The sequence below is a fragment of the Pleurodeles waltl genome, chromosome 9 (genome assembly GCF_031143425.1).
Source record: "Pleurodeles waltl isolate 20211129_DDA chromosome 9, aPleWal1.hap1.20221129, whole genome shotgun sequence".
In the NCBI taxonomy this organism is placed as follows: domain Eukaryota; kingdom Metazoa; phylum Chordata; class Amphibia; order Caudata; family Salamandridae; genus Pleurodeles; species Pleurodeles waltl.
Window position 1 is genome coordinate 972777213 of NC_090448.1, and position 18315 is coordinate 972795527.

General features: G+C 44.9%; 1 protein-coding gene across 2 annotated transcripts in view; it reads left to right on the plus strand.

Annotated features, from left to right (window-relative positions):
• Nucleotides 1–18315, plus strand: part of SPTLC2 (serine palmitoyltransferase long chain base subunit 2) — a 327100-nt gene that overhangs the window by 211392 nt on the left and 97393 nt on the right. The window contains exon 10 of one of the 2 annotated variants that reach the window (XM_069208404.1): nt 12472–13702. The exons of the other annotated variant lie outside the window; for it this stretch is intronic. Within the exon in view, the coding sequence (XP_069064505.1) occupies nt 12472–12761 (290 nt within the window). The 3' untranslated portion in view covers nt 12762–13702. Of the gene's footprint in view, nt 1–12471; nt 13703–18315 lie in introns of those variants that run through there. 2 annotated transcript variants of the gene reach the window in all.

Genomic DNA, 18315 nt, shown 5'->3' on the forward strand with positions numbered 1-18315 from the left:
AAATATTCATGCTGAGTGCTTGATACATTTTTCTCTGGACTGCACATAAGGGATTTTCAGTCATCGTATAAACTGTAGCTTTTAGGTACACTATAAAATGACCCTCTTGGTTATTTAAGCATTGATTGCCTGGAAGGAGCGTATTGACTAGACTACGTGCCCAGGAGCCTACTTGATCGTCCATCAGTACAGTTTAACATAGATGTTACTAAAGGACAGGGTGTGGCTCAGAATTTACATTTCCCTGCTAAATATGATCTCTTAATTTCGCTTTGGACTAAAGAATGTATCTTCTGACCAAATTCAACGAGGCAGAAAACGAACCCCAAAATATTCATGTTGAATGCTTGATGAAGTTTTCTCTGGACTGCACAAGAAGGATTTTCAGTCATCATATAATCTGTAGCGTTTAGGTACTCAATAGATGATCTGGATGAAGCCTTGTTTGCGTAATGAGTTATGGCTTGGACATAGGAGAGCTGTTTCATACAAGACAATCTTTGACTCTTAGGTGCTAGGCTTGTGTTTTTTGTGTTTGGCAGTGGCTCCGGTTGCATCTTTGGCTTCTCTGTGGCAAATTTCCCTTGTCCTACTCTGATGTGGTCATGTAAGTGACAGTGGCCCTGACATCATTGGATGTCATAGCTGCCCATCCTTTTGCCTCTACTCTCGCCCACAACAGTACATAACACATGAGACTCCTCTTCTGAAAAGAATGAAAGGTGCTGAGAAGTCAGACTAAATACAGTTTGGTGAACCTTGAAATGACATCTTTTAGTCTTGCACCCCACTCTCTATCCCATACTCCTGTCCATTAAATATTTGTGTTGCAGGTGCTCTGGGGGATCAGTTTTGTAGATGGAGCATGAGTAGATTTGACAAGGCATCGGTTTGTTTTCTCTGGATGCTGGTACAACTGCTCCTGCACTGTTCAGTGCTACTGGTCTACCTCTGTTGTCCTCTAAGGCATAACATACCCATATTGGCATTAAAGAGTAGGGTGTGTCCCACACCCTGAGTGATGCCCGGTCGTCAGTCCCTTCTGAGAGCATTAGATACTAGCACCAGGTTAGGACACCAGTGTCTGTGAAATGAGTTCACTCTTTTTTTTAAAAATGAGTTACCTTCACTCTTGTAGCTCATGAGACGTACTCTCTAATTGAAAGTGAGGCGTTTTGAGTGAAGACATGATTATGTTGGAGCATTTGTGTTGTTGGTAGTTTGCATCTAAGGACGTGCCATAACAAATTTTGCACCAGTACTCATTATTTTGTCTTTCTAATTTCCCTGGGCAGATTTTTTTTACCCATTTTGGCCATCTTTGCTCTCTGAAAGGTTGCACAGTGTCTATGAACACTTCTCATGGCAAGTTTCACCATCTTGCATACTATTTGTTATTTTGTTTTTTATTTCACTACAGATTTACAGATTACTCAGGTTAAATGCTGCAATGGAGCTGCTATCAGAAATGGATGAAAACATTATTTCTCTACTTAAAAAGTGGTTGCCATGTTGCCTCTTGCCAACGTTGTGGACATCTTGAAAGTATGTAAAATACACTTTCAAGAGGCCCGGCATACTCTATAGGTGTGGCAGTGCCTAGAAATTTTAAAAACGTTGACAAAGCCAATAGTGGTGTCTTCAAAGAATTGTCAAAGCATCGACCAGTAACCAGTTGGCCACTTTCTTATCCTAGCGCACAGTTGGGATATTTGGCTAGTCCATCTTTTTTTTTTTTTTTTTTTATCCTTTTCTGCACATGTGCCAGCTCTTCCGTCTTTTTGTTCTCTTTACTCAGCTCGTATGTGAAGGATCTCATCACTTTTATATTTCTGCGCTTGTTCTTTCCCCCTGTTGCTGCACCTTGCCTCCATACATGTGTGGTCGTCCCTTGTCCCTTGTTTCACCCCATACATATCTGATCACCGTCTCCAGTCTCCTCCCATAATCCATGTCCAGTCGCTCACCCCCTCCCAAATCTTGTGAGCACGTCCAGCTGCTTCAGCAGGGTCCCCGCATCCATTGTTGGTTTATGTTAATTGTCTCCAAACAGTTAACCTGGTTTAATTGGGTCAGGCTGGGGCATTGTGTAGTTTTGTTTGTAAATCTAATTACGTGATAATGTGAAGAATGTTTGGGTTGGTTTTAAGTCAGTTTCTGCTTTGGGGATGGGAATTTAAGGAGGAGTAGTTCTGAGACAGGGTGGGATAGAGGGGTGCTCTGGAAACACTCGTTACGTTGTCAGCATTCCCCAATTCGGCCCTCGAAAGCACAGTATGTGGAATGCAACTTCATCTCCGATGGCCGTGTAGATTGACATTGTCCGTAACCCTAAATAAAACGGAGGCTGGGGTTGCATGAGAAGGGTGTTCAACACTGTAAACTTCGTTACTGCAGTAAGGCACTAATTACATTAGTCAAACTCGTCTTAAAAAATTGCAGTATTTGTATAGATAGCTTGATACTGGGATTTAGCCTCTTAGCTTATAAAATGTTTGGGACACAAGAAGATGATTTGCTGAGGATAACACAGATAAACTTAATGGGAACGCTGGGATTAGAATCTCTTGTTTCCATTGGTGTACAGCCCAAAACTTTGCATAGCTGCCTTAATTAAGATTGATGAATTAGGGAGAGGCATACCGGGCCTTAGCTTGAGTCTGGTGTCCTATCATTTTTCTGGGCAGTTGAGGCAGTTTAATGGGGCAGTTCTGTGGCTGGAAATGAGCACTGTCTGTTTCTTAAGTGTATGTAACAACTTATGCCTGGTCAAGGTGATTTGTTGCTTCTTCCCAGGGCAGGATTTCAAAGCACAGGTGCTGTCTAGAATTGACTACTTACAGCAAGTCTTTCCTGAGCAGGCCCCACCAGAATCCAACTTCTGCAACTAAAAGCAGTTCTACATACACAATACATTTAATCTCTAGGACCAAGAGGAATTACTTTATCTCACCAGTTCTGTTAAATCTTCGTTGGCTATTAGACTTGGCACTCTTGGGTGGTAGTCCATCAACCTTTTTGCCTTCACCCCTCCTTTTCTGCTGAATTATTTTTGTTGGCTTTAGGACTCGGTGCACTTTAACCAGTGCTAAAGCGCTTGTGCTCTCTCCTTCTTACATGGTATCATTGGCCTACACTTTACTGGCACATTTAATTAGTTTCCAAGCCCCACTAGATGGTATTATATGTAACCCCGGCCTGTATATTCAATGCTGCTAGTAGGTCGGCAGCACTCATTGTGCCACCCACCAAAGTAGCACTTTAAAACATGTCTCAGGCCTTCCAGTGCAACGTGTAGTGTAATTTTAAACTGAAACTTTGACCTGGCAAAATAAACCTTTTGCCAGGCCTAAACCTTCCATTTTAATACTAGTAAGTCCACTAAGGTAGGTCCGAACAGCTTCAAAGACAGAATGCATGTTATATAAAGAGTAGCCCTTAGGTACTTAGGTTTTGCATGTCCTGGCAGTAAAAAAACTCCTAAAGTTGTTTATCACTGGGGGAGACCTATCTCTCCCATAGACTAAATCTGGGTTAACTTTAGATTGGGAGCAGATAGACATGCTGTTTAGACTCAAATTAATTGCAATTTAAATTATTCTTTAATGGTAAAGTTAGATTTTAAGTCACAATTTTGAAAATGCCACTTTACAAAGTTGGTGTTTCCTTATGCTAACCATTTTTGCCTTTTGCCAGTGCCCTGGTTCACATGACAGTGAATGGCTCTGCTGTTGGGGTTTGTGTGTTCCTCCCAGGCAGTGACCCAAAGGGGATTAAGTGTGGACAGGATGGGCCACCCTGCTAGGTTGGCTGGAGCAGAGCTGTGGCCTGACGTACTTACACTTCAAAGGGCTTTGCCCCAGCACGCAAAGGACCCTCACGCTAGCCTTTTGTCACCCCAGACAGTTTGGATTCTTAACAGTGGAAGGAAAGAACTCTCCAGAACTAAATGTCAGGTAGGACAAAGAGCCTACCCTCCCAGTCACAAAGGCTGGCACTAGCTATAAATATTGGACCCCCCCCCCCCCCCCCCCCCCCCCCCCCCCCCCCCCCCCCAGGAACCATTCTGCAGATCACATATTGACCTTTGGAAGACTGAAAAACTGAAGAATGCCATGCTGCTGGAAGGACTGTCCTGCTGCCCAAGGAAGGAAGATTGGACCTACTCCTTGAGTCCAGGGCTGTAAGAGTGACTACAAGGGCTAGCTAGCTGGCTACCTATGTGAGCTACAGGGACACAGCAAGCTCCAGAGACCCTGCAACTTACCTGCCTGCTGCTGCTCTCTATTGGAATGAGTCCTAACCCCCAAGTATCTCATCCCGTGCACGAGGTTCTTGACCCTTGATGTGGTTCTAAAGTGGTGGTCTCCTACTAATACCTGGGACTTGGAACATTTTCAGCAAAAAACATTCGGAGAACCAAGAGGAGACCTGGACTTACCGGCCAGCCAATCTGTCAAAGATGCATCACTGGTGGGATTTAATTTACGGCAGCTGCCATTATTTTCCTCTCCGCAGCAGAAAGTCTTCAGCAGGGCCTCCCAACGACGGTGCTCAGCCTCTTGGAGCCCCTATTGGCTACAGCCTTATCCTACTTTGTGTATCCGAGCTCCATAAAACCTTGCAAGTCTGAAGGATAGAAATCTTCACCAAGCTCGTCAACAACCAGCACCCCATCAACAATGACTATCTCCTCGGCCTGAAAATCCAGCTACTCAAAGCTCTTCCTGCTCTTGTCAATGGCTTCATCAAGACCTTGTCCAGAGGCTCCCCGTCATCAATGACTCTCCCTCATGTACATCCTAGTGCCTTGCCCCCCTGAGAAGACATTTTTGGAAAAAGTTCCTGAGAATGTACAGTCTAAGTCCAAAGTTAAGCTGAGACATGATCCAATTCACCCCTTGTATCCAACCCATGCTCCATCGCAGTGGGCCTCAACTTTTGATTTTTACCTGGTCTTGAGCAACCAGATAGCCGTGGTTTGTGCTTTGATATTTTAAGCACTATTTATCACTTAAAACTTTCAAAATTCATAATTCTAGTTCTATTGATCTGATTTAGTTTGTTTTGGTGTCATTTTTTTAAAATTCACTTTTTTTCTAAATTGGTTTGAATTATTCTTGTTATATATTCACTTTATTACTGTGTGTTGCATAAATAATTTACACTTCAATCAATCAGGATTTGTAAAGCGCGACTAATCACCCGATAGGGTATCCAGGCCCTTGCTGAACCCGGTCCATATTCAAACAGCCAGGTCTTGAGGGCCCTTCGAAATTCTGGAAGTGAGGTGATGGTCCGGAAGTTTGTGGGGAGCCTGGTCCAGGTTTTTGCTGCAACGTGAGAGAAGGAATGTCCCCCACTTCTGCTTTAGCAGATATGGGGAGTATGGGCAAGTGAAAGGGAGGCATAGCGAGTCTTCTCAACGGTTGGTGGAAGTTCAGGCCGTGGTTAGTGTACACAGATTCTTGGTTGTGTAGCACCTTGTTTGTGGGTCAGCAGCCTGAATTGGCATCTCCTCTGTATGGGGAGCCAGTGGAGTTGCCTGAGGTGGGGTGTGATGTGGGTTCGTCGGGGAAGGTCGAGGTTGAGTCTGGCTGCAGTGTTCTGTATGGTCTGAAGTCTCTGTAGGAGGTGCGTGGCAATTCCTACGTAGACCGCGTTGCCATAGTTCAGTCATCTGGTGATGAAGGCCTGTGTAACGGTGCGTCTCGTGTGTCGAGGTAGCCACTTGAAGAACTTATGTAGCATGCTCAAAGTGAGGAAGCAGCCAGTGAAGGTGGCGTTGATCTGCGATGTCGTGGTGAGCTGATTGTCAGTGATGATTCCAAGGTTTCTGGTGTGGTTGGAGGGCAGTGTGTATGGATCCCGGGTCTAATGGCCACCAGGAGTCGTTCCATGTGTTGCTTCTGTTGCCAAAGTTCAGTACTTCCGTCTTGTCTGTGTTCCGCTGCAGGCAGGCAGTTCTTCATCCAGTCAGCAACGCTTGTCAAGCTGGTTTTGGTGGTGGAGGCGTTATTAGTGAGTGAGAGGATGAGTTGAGTGTTGTCTGTGTAGGAAATTATGTTGAGCCCGTGAGGTCTGATGATGTTGGCCAGCAGGGTCATATATGCGTGGGGCTGAGGGATGAGCCCTGAGGGACACCACAGGTGATCTCCTTGGGTTCGGAGATAAAAGGTGGGAGGTAGATCTTCTGAGTTCTTCTAGTGAGGAAAGAGGTGATCCATCTGAGCGCGTCCTCTTGGATGCTGATGTATTGGAGTCTTTCAGTCAGGATGTGGTGCAATACGGTGTTGAAGGCTGCCGAGAGGTTGAGGAGGATCAAAGCTGCTGTTTGTTCTCTGTTGAGGAGGGTTCTGATGTCATTGGTGGCTGCTATCAGGGCAGTTTCAGTGCTGTGATTGCTGCAGAAGCCGGATTGGGAGGCATCGGGTAGTTGGTTCTGCTCCAGGTATGTCATGAGTTGCTTGTTGATTATCTTTTTCAGTACCTTCGCTAAGAATGGGAGCGGGGAGATTGGCCGGTAGCTTTTGGCTTTGTTGGAGTCTGCAAAAGGATTTTTCAGTAGTGGTCTGACTTCTACGTATTTACAGACGTTGGGAAATGTTGCAGTGGGGATAGAGGAGTGAGCAGGGTGTTGAGTGCCTGGCCAGTCCTTTGGTTTCCAAGGTTGAAGTTGTAGTGTGGGCATGGGTCTATGGGAGCTCCTGAGTGGATGGATTTCATGGTGGAAGTGATGTCCTCGGTGGAGACGATGTTCCAGGTGGTCATTATGTGGTTCATGTTGATTACGGAAGTGGCGTGTCTGTTTCGGATGTCTGTAGGTGTGGGTTGAGGTTTGAAGTTTCTGTATATGGTGGCGATCTTGTCGTGGAAGATGTGGGCAAGGTTTAACTTTGCCTCCAAGTTAAGCCGGGCTATTTTTGTGCCAAGCTACCAGACGGTTAAGCAAAGGTTATTTTAGCAGCTTTTTCATGATTCACCCTGACAAGAATTTTGTATTACTTGAGTGGAGCTTCCACCCCTCCCAATTCATTACCCCGAGTATCTTACAATGGCAATATATGAAAGGGCCTGCATCACTCGCAAGGCACTTCGCACCACTACTCGATTTATTTCTCTGCCAAACTCGGGGGGCTTAACTACCATTGGTACATTAGGTGCAGTGGCACCAGTGCCTACAACCCTTTGACTCCCAGTGATCCTGATGGTTACTACACCAATAACAGTCAAAGGATTTGTTTTTATTTTTTTCCCCTTGCTTGCACTTGCCCCATGACGTTCTTGCTACTCTACTGGCCAAGCTAAATAAATCTAACAGGAGCAGATGTTGCAGCACGCTGAAACTCTGCTGCTATAACTTATGAATTTTACAGACATTGGCAAAACCAATAGGTTTCACCTTTATTTTTTCTTTTACATCCCATCTTAGTAACTGGATTATAAATATTAGAAAAAGGTTATCATAATGTTTATTTTAAATTTGATAAACTGTTAAGTTGTTTGTTATGATATGTTGAATTAATATCCCAGTGTTACGAACTCGTAATTCGTACCTCATTTTATATTACATTGCATTAGTTATGGTAATGTGTAGTTAGTAAAGAGCCACCACACTTGCTGCACCCTTCAAATCGTGCCTCTTTTAACTGCAAGGTAACCTCAATTGTGACTGCCTGTTTAGTAGTAAAATATAGCAATATTTGGTGTTTAAAGGAGCAATGACAACATTTGGCTCCGGTGCCACTGTACCTGCTGCACCATTCAGATCATGATCTTAATGCCTGCAAGGTAACCAAGGTAAATGCACTTGTGACTGCCTGTTTAGAAGTAAATTTTTAGTAATAAATTGTTTAGTGGGGTTCCTAGAGCTTTTGGGCACTGTGCCACTGCACTCGCTACACCATTCAAATCATGACCCTAATGCCTGGAAGGTAACTGCACTTGTGACTGCCTGTTTATTAGTAAAGATTAGCAATAATCTGTGTTTAGAGGTGTTCTGACACCTTGTGGCACAGTGGCCACTGCACCTCCTGCACCATTAAACCATGACCCTAGTGCCTGCAAGAATACAGCATTTTGTGACTGCCTATTTAATGGTAAAAAATAGCAAAATTCGGTGTTTAGGGGAATTCTGTCAACTTTCAGGCCTAGTGCCACTGCACTTTCTGCACCATTCAAATCATGACCCTAGTGCCACAGATAAATGCACTTGTGACTGCCTGTTTAGTAGTAAAAAACAAAACAAAAGCAATATATTGTGGTTAGAGGGGGGGTTCCTAGAGCTTTGGGCTTCTTTGCCACTGCACCTGCTGCACCACTAAAATCATGACCCCTTGTGCCTGCAAGGTAACTTCATTGGTGACTGCCTGTTAACTAGCAAAATTTACCAATAATCTGGTATTTAGAGGAATTCTGACATCGTTTGGCCCTGGTGCCACTGCACCTGCTGCACCTTTCAAATCATGACCCTAATGCCTGCAAGGTAACTGCACTTGTGGCTCTCTGTTAATAGGTTGCTGAAAGAACAACATTTGAAATAAAACGTCACCCAGTTAGACAAATGTTTTTTTGTTTTTTTTTAAATGAGTGACTGGTAGTTTAAGAAATGTACACACAAATACTTCATATATTTACAACTGTTATTTTTCAGAAATGTAATTAATAAGTAATGAAAAACACAACATAATTAGCCCACTCGATGTTTGCTTTATTGCTGCACTCGATATTCCATTGCAAGATGGGCGACATACTTACACACATTTCAGCGCAAATTTACCTGCGTTCAGTTCATCTTTTTGCGTACATACACTAACAAGTAACCCATCACCAAAGACTGGAAGGTGTACTTTGGGCACCTCCACGCGATGGCAGAAGCAGAACAGAAGAGCAGGAAGTGACCTGCTAGCCAATGAAAACAGCAAGTAAATTCAAGCGACATTAGAATGAACAAATGGAAAGTTCAGGTAAGTAAGGAGCGAGGTAGGAGCCGGTTTCAAGTCCCTTTAAAAAAAAATTTTCTTTCTTTTTCTTTTTTGTAACATGAAACTTTGCAAGCGCTGTGTAGGCAAAACCTAAAAAGGAACTATTTATACTACCGCCATCTTTTTAGGAGTGCTGCCAGAGTCTGGAACCCTTATCTGATGGTTTATGCACTACCTCACTGTCTGTCTTCAAATCCCAAATGAAAGCCCATGGTTGAAAAGATACTTCCGTTTATTTTTCTATCAGGGATTTATGTGGCCTGGGTCCCTCTGGGTCTCAGACCGGCAGTAATTAAAACCTAATGTTGAAATTGGTCCCTATCGGGCGTTAATTTCATGCCCCTAATTTCATTGGTATAAACATTGATCAACTTCTGAACAGTGAATGCCAAAATTAAGGTTAATCCTCGATGTCCGCGATTTCCTTCCTGTTTACATTTTACGCTTTACCTAGTATTCCTTAGAGAGTTAACTATTTCCAGGAAGTTGCGTTTCTGTATTTTTCCTGTGTACCATATTACGCTTGCAAAGTGCATCGTTTGAACAGAGTCGCCTTTAGGTGTTTATAATGGGTCATGATTGACAGCACTGGAGTTGAGGCTACTGTCGGTGCTTTTCTCAGTGCCCATCAGTGGGTGGGTCATCAACAGGTTCAGAATATAAGTAATCATCACAACCGTGGCCGCTCTCCGAAGCACACAGGCTTCAGTGATTTTGGATTCAGTATCCCGATTTCAGAATTAAAGCATTTTCAATATTCATTGTTTACAAGGAAATCATTTCTGTATCTCATTTATCTTAAACTGCTAACAACCATTTGCTGCTTTTTGGTGTGTGTATAAGTCGTGTTATATCTGGATGAAATAACCGAGCTAAAACAGGAATTAAAATACGTGTGAGATGGCACACCATGAGAATCACAGAAATTTAGTTTATATGTTTAAGTCACGCTCATAATTGCATAAGCCACGCCCTTTTCAGAGTTCTTTTTTTGCATTTTAGTTCCACTTAAAACCGTTGATGACATGTTTACACTTTTTGTATGTATGGTTGGAGTAACTTGTGATTCTATTTATTCTGTTTCTTTTGTAAACCGCTTTAATACATTTGGAATAGGTCTATGCAATATAAGATCGCATGAGTAAATAAAGGTGCTAACCATTCTGTAGGCCTCTAAAGGATTTTGTCCCAGATAACGCCGGTTATGTTTCTTTCGTTTTTTTTTCCAAAGCCTGGTCAATAAATGCATTGACAGCAATCCGAGCCCTGTGTAGCCTAGCTACGCTTCGGCCGCCACGTCCCCCACACGTAAAATGAGTTTTAAATCCTTGAGTTGGCGCTTAGCTGGGCCAGTTAGAAAGGTCTCCAGTGATGGACTGGGCTAATGAGGCGTTAAATCCTCACCTACATAGAGCTGTAGGGGCTCCCGTCTCGGAAGCGGCTTTTTTTTTTATTGTCACACGCCACGTTGTGAAGTGGCTGCTCAAGTGGGACATGGGAAGTGTTGGAAAAACAAACCCTTCTCGGGGTCATAAAGAGAGAGAGAGCTCCTTACCCCAGCTCCTGCATGGAGTGGGGGGGAGGGAGGCTGACGTCTCTTAACAGTTTATTGCGGGGCCAGCGGGGAGCTGCGTGAAGCAGGGACAGGCCTCAGACCGCAGCTCCTGCCCGCGTTCTGCAAGGCCTCTCCCCCTGTTTATGGTCGAGCCCGTTCGCTAAGCGAGACGTTTTAAGAATTAAAAAGGGATCGGAGCCCTGTCCACGTTATGTCAGTGTCTTTCATTGGCTCGCTGGCTTGCCTGTTAGAATCTGCTTGATTTCATTAGTAGAAGGCATGCATACGTCATGCCTTTTCCGGTGGACAGCCCTCCTCGAGCGCATCGACGAGTACAGAAAACATGCGAGGCTCGCTGTTTTCCGTCCAGCACGTGGACTACTTTTTCTCTATTTTCCCAGCGCGATCTCGCTTGGCAGAAGTCGAGCGCTTTACATAATATCGACCCTGTTACACAGTTAATTGCACTTTTTCTGGTTACGTACATAATTGCACTTTTGCTGATAGGTTTCATTACGAGTGAAAAGTCAGGTTAGAAGTTTACAACGCTATCAGCTCTAACACAAGCAAACGCGAGACCCGTTGCATTGTAAATGCTGGTTTTTAGAGCCGTCTGTGGCATCAGCAAGTGGTCTCTGTTACTTAGCGTGTTGCTCAGTAAATATGTAAAGGCCCGCTGTTGACACGAAGGTGATTGTAGGAAAGTAACCTCTTTCTTGGCATGGTATTTTTGTACCTGTTGTAAGTGTGTTTGTGTCCACTGGGATCCTGCTAACCAGGACACCAGCGGGTATGCTCTCTCCCTTAAAACTTGGTAACTGTACCTTTTCCCACCCACATTGGGCATTGCACCCCCCCCCCCCCCCCCATGAAAGTCTCTAGTATATGGTACCAGGGTATCCCCATGGGCAGTAGCATGTATTTTGCACCTGTGGGGAGCCCATGCAAAGTGTTCTGCAGGCCTGTCATTGCAGCATGCGTGAAAGGGTGCATGCACCCGTTTTTCACCACAGGTCACTGCACCAAGTCACTGTAAATCACCTGTATGGCAGGCCCTCTCAGCCCAAAAGGCAGGGTGCAGGTACCGGTGTATGAGGGCACCCCTGTACTAGCAGGGGTGCTTTCACAAACTCCAGCTCTATTTTCCTGTACATCGTGAGTGCGGGGACGCCATTTTACGGGTGTACTGGACATAGGTCACTACCTATGTCCAGCTACATAATGGTAACTCCGAACCTGGGCATGTTTGGTATCAAACATGTCGGAATTCTACCCCAATACTGTTGCAACTATTAGAAGTATGATTCCATGCACTCTGGGGGATCCTTAGAGGACCCCCAGCATTGCTACCACCATTCTTCTGCGTTTTTCCAGGCAGCCCAAGCTGCTGCCACCCCTCAGACATGTTTCTTCCCTCCTACTGCTTGATCTGATCAAGCTCTGGAAGGCAGAACAAAGGATTCATTTGGGAGAGGGAGGTAACACCCTCTCTCTTTGGAAATAGATGACTGGCTTGGGAGGGGTAGCCTCCCCAAGCCACTGGTATGCTTTGAAGGGCACAATTGGTGCCTTCCATGCATAAACCAGTCCACACCAGTTAAGGGACGCCCAGTCCCTCCTCTGGCACCAAACTGGACAATGGAAAGGGGAGTGTCCATCACTACCCCAGGGGTGGTGCCCAGAACTCCTCCAGAGGGTCCTTGGGTTCTGCCATCTTGAGTCCAAAGTTGCTAGGGACCTCTGGGAACATCTGATTGGCCAGGCAGGTGACGTCAGAGCCCCCTCCTGATAGGTCACCTGGCTAGGATACCAACCCCCCCCCCCCCCTTTCAGGACTATTTAGGGACTCTCTCTTGGGTGGGTCCTCAGATTCTGCTTGCAATAATCTAGCAGGATTCCTCTGTAACCTCTGCTTCTACTTCTGGCCTCCAGAACTGCGACTGAACCCTTCAGGACCCGACAATCTACCTCCAAGAAGAACTACTCATCTGCAACATTGTTTCCACGGCTTCTGCCAGCTTCTGCAACATTTCCACTGGCTGTGCATCCACGGAAGATGGCGAGTCTTCAGCCTGCACTATAAGGAAGATGGAATCTCCCTTGGAGTAAAGGAGTCACTCCCCTGCATCCGCAGGCACCAACTGCAACGACGACCGGCTGCATGGATCTCCTCTCATCCTGAGCTCCATGTATCCTGCATCACTGGTGGTGGTCCGGAGTAGTCCCCTTGGTCCTCCGAGCTAGCTTGTCCAACTTTGGTGGTGGTAAGCCCTTGCCTTCTCATGCAGGACAGTACCCCAGTGCACTGCAACTCTTGCAGCTGCCAAAGCTTGTTGGCTTCCCCTTCAAGGGAACTTCAGGCTATGTGCAGCTCCAGCCATTTGCACTCGTTCCTGCGACATACAGCCCTCTGCGTAGCTCCCTTGTGGCGTGGGACTCTTTTTCTGTGTGCTGCATGGGCTCCGTCTACAACTTCTGTGTCCCTGTCCTATGGCACTCCTTTGGGTGATGCCTTTGCTCCTGTGGGCTCTGTGTCACTGAGGGCCCCCTCTGACTCCCGCTCCTGTGTTGAGTCCTACTGGGCCTTGCTGGTCTCTGGCAGCACCACTTTCCACCAACCACGATATTTGCCTTTGCTCATCACAGTCGACCAACTCCTATAACCACAGCTGGGTGGGTAGTAGCTCCTACTCCTCCTGGACTCCACTGTGACTCTTGGACTTGGTCCCCTCGCTCCACGTCTTCTCCTCTCGAGGAATCCACTGCTGCTTTCTTGCAGACCTGTCTGGGTGGCTTCTTTTCCTTCTTTTTGGGTGGTTTGGGGAAATTCCAGTGATTTACTCCTGCTTTCCTGGTCGCTTGGGGGGTGGGGGGGGGACTGTGTACTTACCTCTGTTGTATTCTAGTACTCCCAGCTTCCCTCTACACATTCCAATTACCTAGGTGGGGGTCCTGTGTTCTCATTCCATTTTTTTAGTGTATGGTATGGGCTCCCCATAGGGTCACTTGCTCATTTGCAGCTGCACTGTTTTCTAACCTTTTCTATGCCTATTACTGTTTACTAGTGTATATAATTAGTGTATTACTTAACCTGCTATTGGAGGGGTGCCCTTCTAGTATTTTGTGGTATTGTTGACCAAAAATAAACTACCTTTATTTTAGTACAACTGGGTGTTTTCTTTCATGTGTGTAAATGCTGTGTGACTACAGTGGTTTTGCATGTCTCCTAGATAAGCCTTGGCTGCTCATCCACAGCTACCTCTAGATAGCCTGGCTTCTAGACACTGCCTACACTTCACTAATAGGGTATACCTGGACCTGGTATAAGGTGTAAGTACCATAGGTACCCACCACACACCAGGCCAGCTTCTTACAGTGATCCAATTATAAAAGACTGCTCAGTCAAAAAATCAATTGAACTGAGTTTATTAATCAACCCTGGGACTCGCTCGCCTCGCGTTAATGTGTGTAAAGCTTTTTGTTTTCAGAACTCTCTTCCTGTCCATGAAGGAGCGAGGATGTGCGTACACATTTGCGACTGCTTTATCCACAGACACATTGTAGAGATCTTGTTCCCAGCCAGCCTAGAAGGGCTGGGGTGCATTCTCGATAACTGCAGTTTGACATTTTCTTCACAAGAGACAAGCTGCAGCTGGGACTGTCCTTTCTATGGGTTCCGGAGCAAAAGAACAGCTCAGACCACACAACGTGGAGCTCATTAGAAATGTTGTGCATCGCCACAGATGGCAAATACTCAAACCACTCTAGGAGCCAGTGGAATACTTTACAGTGCTCCCATGGAGAGATGGGAACATCTTACTGGTGTTCTCTTCGAAGCTGAAAATTCAGTGGAGAGAAAAAACAGTCTCATTTACAGATTTGAACCATTCTCATTTCTAAATATTCAATAGCAGCATTGCTGCGATCACATTATCTGATGCCACTGACCAGCGTTGTCAAAGCCAATATGTCTGGCTTCTGTTAGGCTAATGTTTGTTGTTTTGTGATATGTCTGGATGCGATGACAGACAGTTGGCAGCCACCTGACCCAAAGCTTTTCTTTTGGGATACAGCATGCGTTTCAAGATGTAATTTTTAAATAATCAACAAAAGCACTATTGCTCCATTATATAATCTAGGGTGTGTTATTTCAAGATTATCATCAGCGTTTTTTAATGTCCCTCTTTATGAAACGTCCCATTCACCCTTTTGCAAACGCGCAAACACAACTCTAACTATTAAGTAAGTGGGCGCGTATTCTTTTGACAGTGTGGTGCATTCCATCTTCCTACTGTTTTGTGGCAAGGCATAATCCTTGGTTACCATTCCAGATATTCCTTTCCAATTAAACAAAAATAACTCTTTTTCTTTCTTTGAGTGAATGGACAACATAATACAATACATATTTCTTTCCCAGTATCACAACTGTAAAGATTTTTTTTCCCTCAGCATTAATTTACAAAATGTACATTTTCTCCTTGAAATTGGTAATTTTAGCTGCTTCATTGTCCTTTACAAACTTCACATAGCCTGTAAGATCGTACTGTTCAGATGTATATTTTTAACTGTATATTTATCACATTTAGAATAGTCAGGGGCAAGAGTGGATCCATAGAATTTCAACAGCAGGACAATGGGTGACTGTATGAAGGTCTGCGTTGCCTTCGTACCACCCAAGAAGTGAAAGAGTGGAGCCGCATATAAGCACAACTTTTTGATGTCAGTTCGTTTGGTTCCACGCCTTTTGATTCAGATCCAGAGCTCCGCTACCAACTTTTGTTGTTATTATGGCAATTCTAAAAATTTTAGAGAGTGTTCTAGGTTATTGTGTCTTCTCTAAAAACTTCAGACTGTGTCAAGACTGCAGGAAGCAGATGTTGGCCCAGGACCCTCACCAGGAGTGCCTTTGGTGCCTATGCTTGGGCACGACTCTTCAGTTGTGTGACTTGTGCCCTCAAGGGATCCAGGACCAGAAGGATTAACTCTATGTAGCTGAACACAAGAAGAGGTTGTGGTTGAAGCAGGAGTCTCGCTACTGTTCCTAGTCAGAGGCCTGGATATGAGGCAGTTCCGTCAGACAATCCATTTCCTGCTCAAAGTCTAACCCTAAACCCATCCCACCACTCTAACTCAAAAGAGAAGGCGTGTGGGCCTTGCACTCCTCTGTAGACTAATGTTTCAGGACTGATTTTTAATCTACTCCCAATATGCCCATAGTTTCTGAGTCGTCGTCAGCCCAACAGCAGAGAGCAGCCTTCAAGAAGGCCAAGCTCCATTTCTTTGGTACAAATTATTTTTCCTCATGGGGCACCTGCAGGCCCCATCAAGTCACAGAGGCCTCTAGGTGGATTACGGCCAGTGGGTCTTCCCCCTGACACAGCCTGTTCCTTTGGGACCAGTTACTTGGCGCATACTAACTCTGGCACAGACTTCCACATAAGTCCAAAGATTCATGCTGGTTGCCCAGGCACGGGTGTTGATGCTGACTCCACAGCACCATTTGACGCCAGTGAGGCAATTCCCTCATCAGTTTGGGAAATTCAGAGGCTGTTTCAGGGGTCTCAGCTATAGGCAGAATAAACCCTACTAATCAGTGGTACAACAGGCAATCCAGACTATTGTGGGCTGAGGATGTGGCCCTGGAAGCCACTGCACAGTTTATTATGGTCGGCAATTCTCCTCTCCCTCCTCCTCTGCTGGACTGGCTGTCATCCAACTTTAGTTTGTCCTCACCAGCTCGTGTTGGGCCCATGGGAGACAGGATTCAACATTTCCTCTCTGACTGGAGATCCACTATGTCAGACAAATGGGGCTGCAGATCATTCATACCCTACCCTACCCTTCATTTCCTAACTACTCCAAGTTCCGTTCAAGCTGGGATACATTTTGACAGAGCACTTCACTATTTGTATGCAGGGCTCAGCGCTCAGCCCAGTTCTCTTTAACATCTATTTGCGTCTTCTAGCGGCCCTTATTCAATACCTCAACATCTGCTTTATTAACTATGCAAACGACATTCCTCTCATTAGATAACGTTAGACCAAAGTCACTGGACTCAATTTCATATTTTGTCTGAGGGATGTTGCAAGTTGGTTGAGCAGCAACTCCTTAAAGATGAATGGAGATGAAACTGAAATTCTTTGTTGCGCAGCCAGTAAACCTTCTAGCAGACTTCCCTCTAATTTTTGGCCATGGACAAACGGTGGCAGCCTGGAAGTATGCACCAAGATCTGCAGTCTTGGGGCTTTATTTGATAAGCTATCCCCGGAGACTTGTATTAATAAAACGGCAGCAACATGCTTTGTTTTGCTCTGTAATTTACTACAATTTTGCCTTTTTTTTTACCTCAGTCTGCGAGGGCACTAGTAGTATAGTGAACTATGCTAAGCAGGCTTGATTACTGTAATGCCCTTTTATTAGAAGCACCATATTTTTTAATTAAGACTTCAGAGTACAAGAAGCAGCTGCAAAGCTGGCACTGAATTCGTCAAGTTTGTCATCCTCCTCTATTGCTCTAATGGCAATCCACTGACTTCCAATGAAGGTAAGAATTGCATTCAAATCCCAATGTGTAATTTTTTTAGCAATTCATAAAAAGGCCCTATTTTCGTGCAAAGGAAATTCAAGCAATATCTACGTCTGAGGGATCTTCACTCATCAACCGCAAACCTTCCGTGCATTCCTAAATTTCAGAAAGTTTTTTTTTTTTAAATATATTTTTGTTTTAAAAAATAAAACAAAACGTAAGTGTCAGCAGGTTTCAGATCATTTTGCGGTAGTTACTAGAAGGTATGCACAACCAAGACAGTCAGTTGGAAATAATACATTATGAATGTTGTGTGCCGCCCATTATACCTTCCATCATGGTAGTGCGGCCCTGGGATAAAGACCCTTCACACTAGTTGTCTCAATTTTTGAGCCAGCCTCTGTTTGGTAGATCTTTTTTTCAGAATTTTCAGAAAGTTAGACGTGGTGGAGGAGGAGGGTGGTAATCGAGCATTCTCAGTCAGGGCTGCTCGACTCTGGAACAATCTACCAGCCTCTTTGATAGGCAATCAGAACCTACTTCAGTTTAGGAAAGCACTTAAAACCTGGTTATTCCTTGTGTGCATTATTTCAAAGTGTCCCAAAGCTTGACAACTATCTTCTAAAAGGCATGTGCCAAGATACTTTGAAGTGTAACTTCTGCTTTATAAATGTTCTAATATAATAACAATAGTAAGGTTTCCAAAGGGGCCATCGAACTGACACTGGACTCTGAGATAGGTGCGGCTTGCTATTCGTGCTACATTCTCGTTCCGAAAAAGAATCTGGGCTTCAGGCTTATCCTGGATGTTTGCCCATTGATTACATTTTTGTTGAAGGACAAATTCAGGATGCTTACGTTGGCTTGGATTCTATCCTCTCTGGACCCAGTGGACTGGATAGTGTCCCTGGAATTTGATGACTCTTATTTCCATGCTCCCCCTTCGGCTTTATTTCGACCACTTGAATGTTTTCAAAATAACGGTGGTGGTGTTTGGAAGTGCATTTATTCTGTGCCAGGAGGCTCTGCGCCCTTAGAAAGGGCTGGTCCACTAGACCATCTTCCAGTTACCAACCACTTGGCAGGGTCCTTGGATTCCAGAGTGGACCAACTGAGCTGGGATAAGACTGATTGAGTGTTGTTTTCTACCACTGTGGGAACCCTGGTCTGATGTGTTCACCACTGTCACGAATGTGCAGTATCTGCAAATTTAGATGCTGGAGTTTCCTCCAAGGTGCTCATGAGGAGAT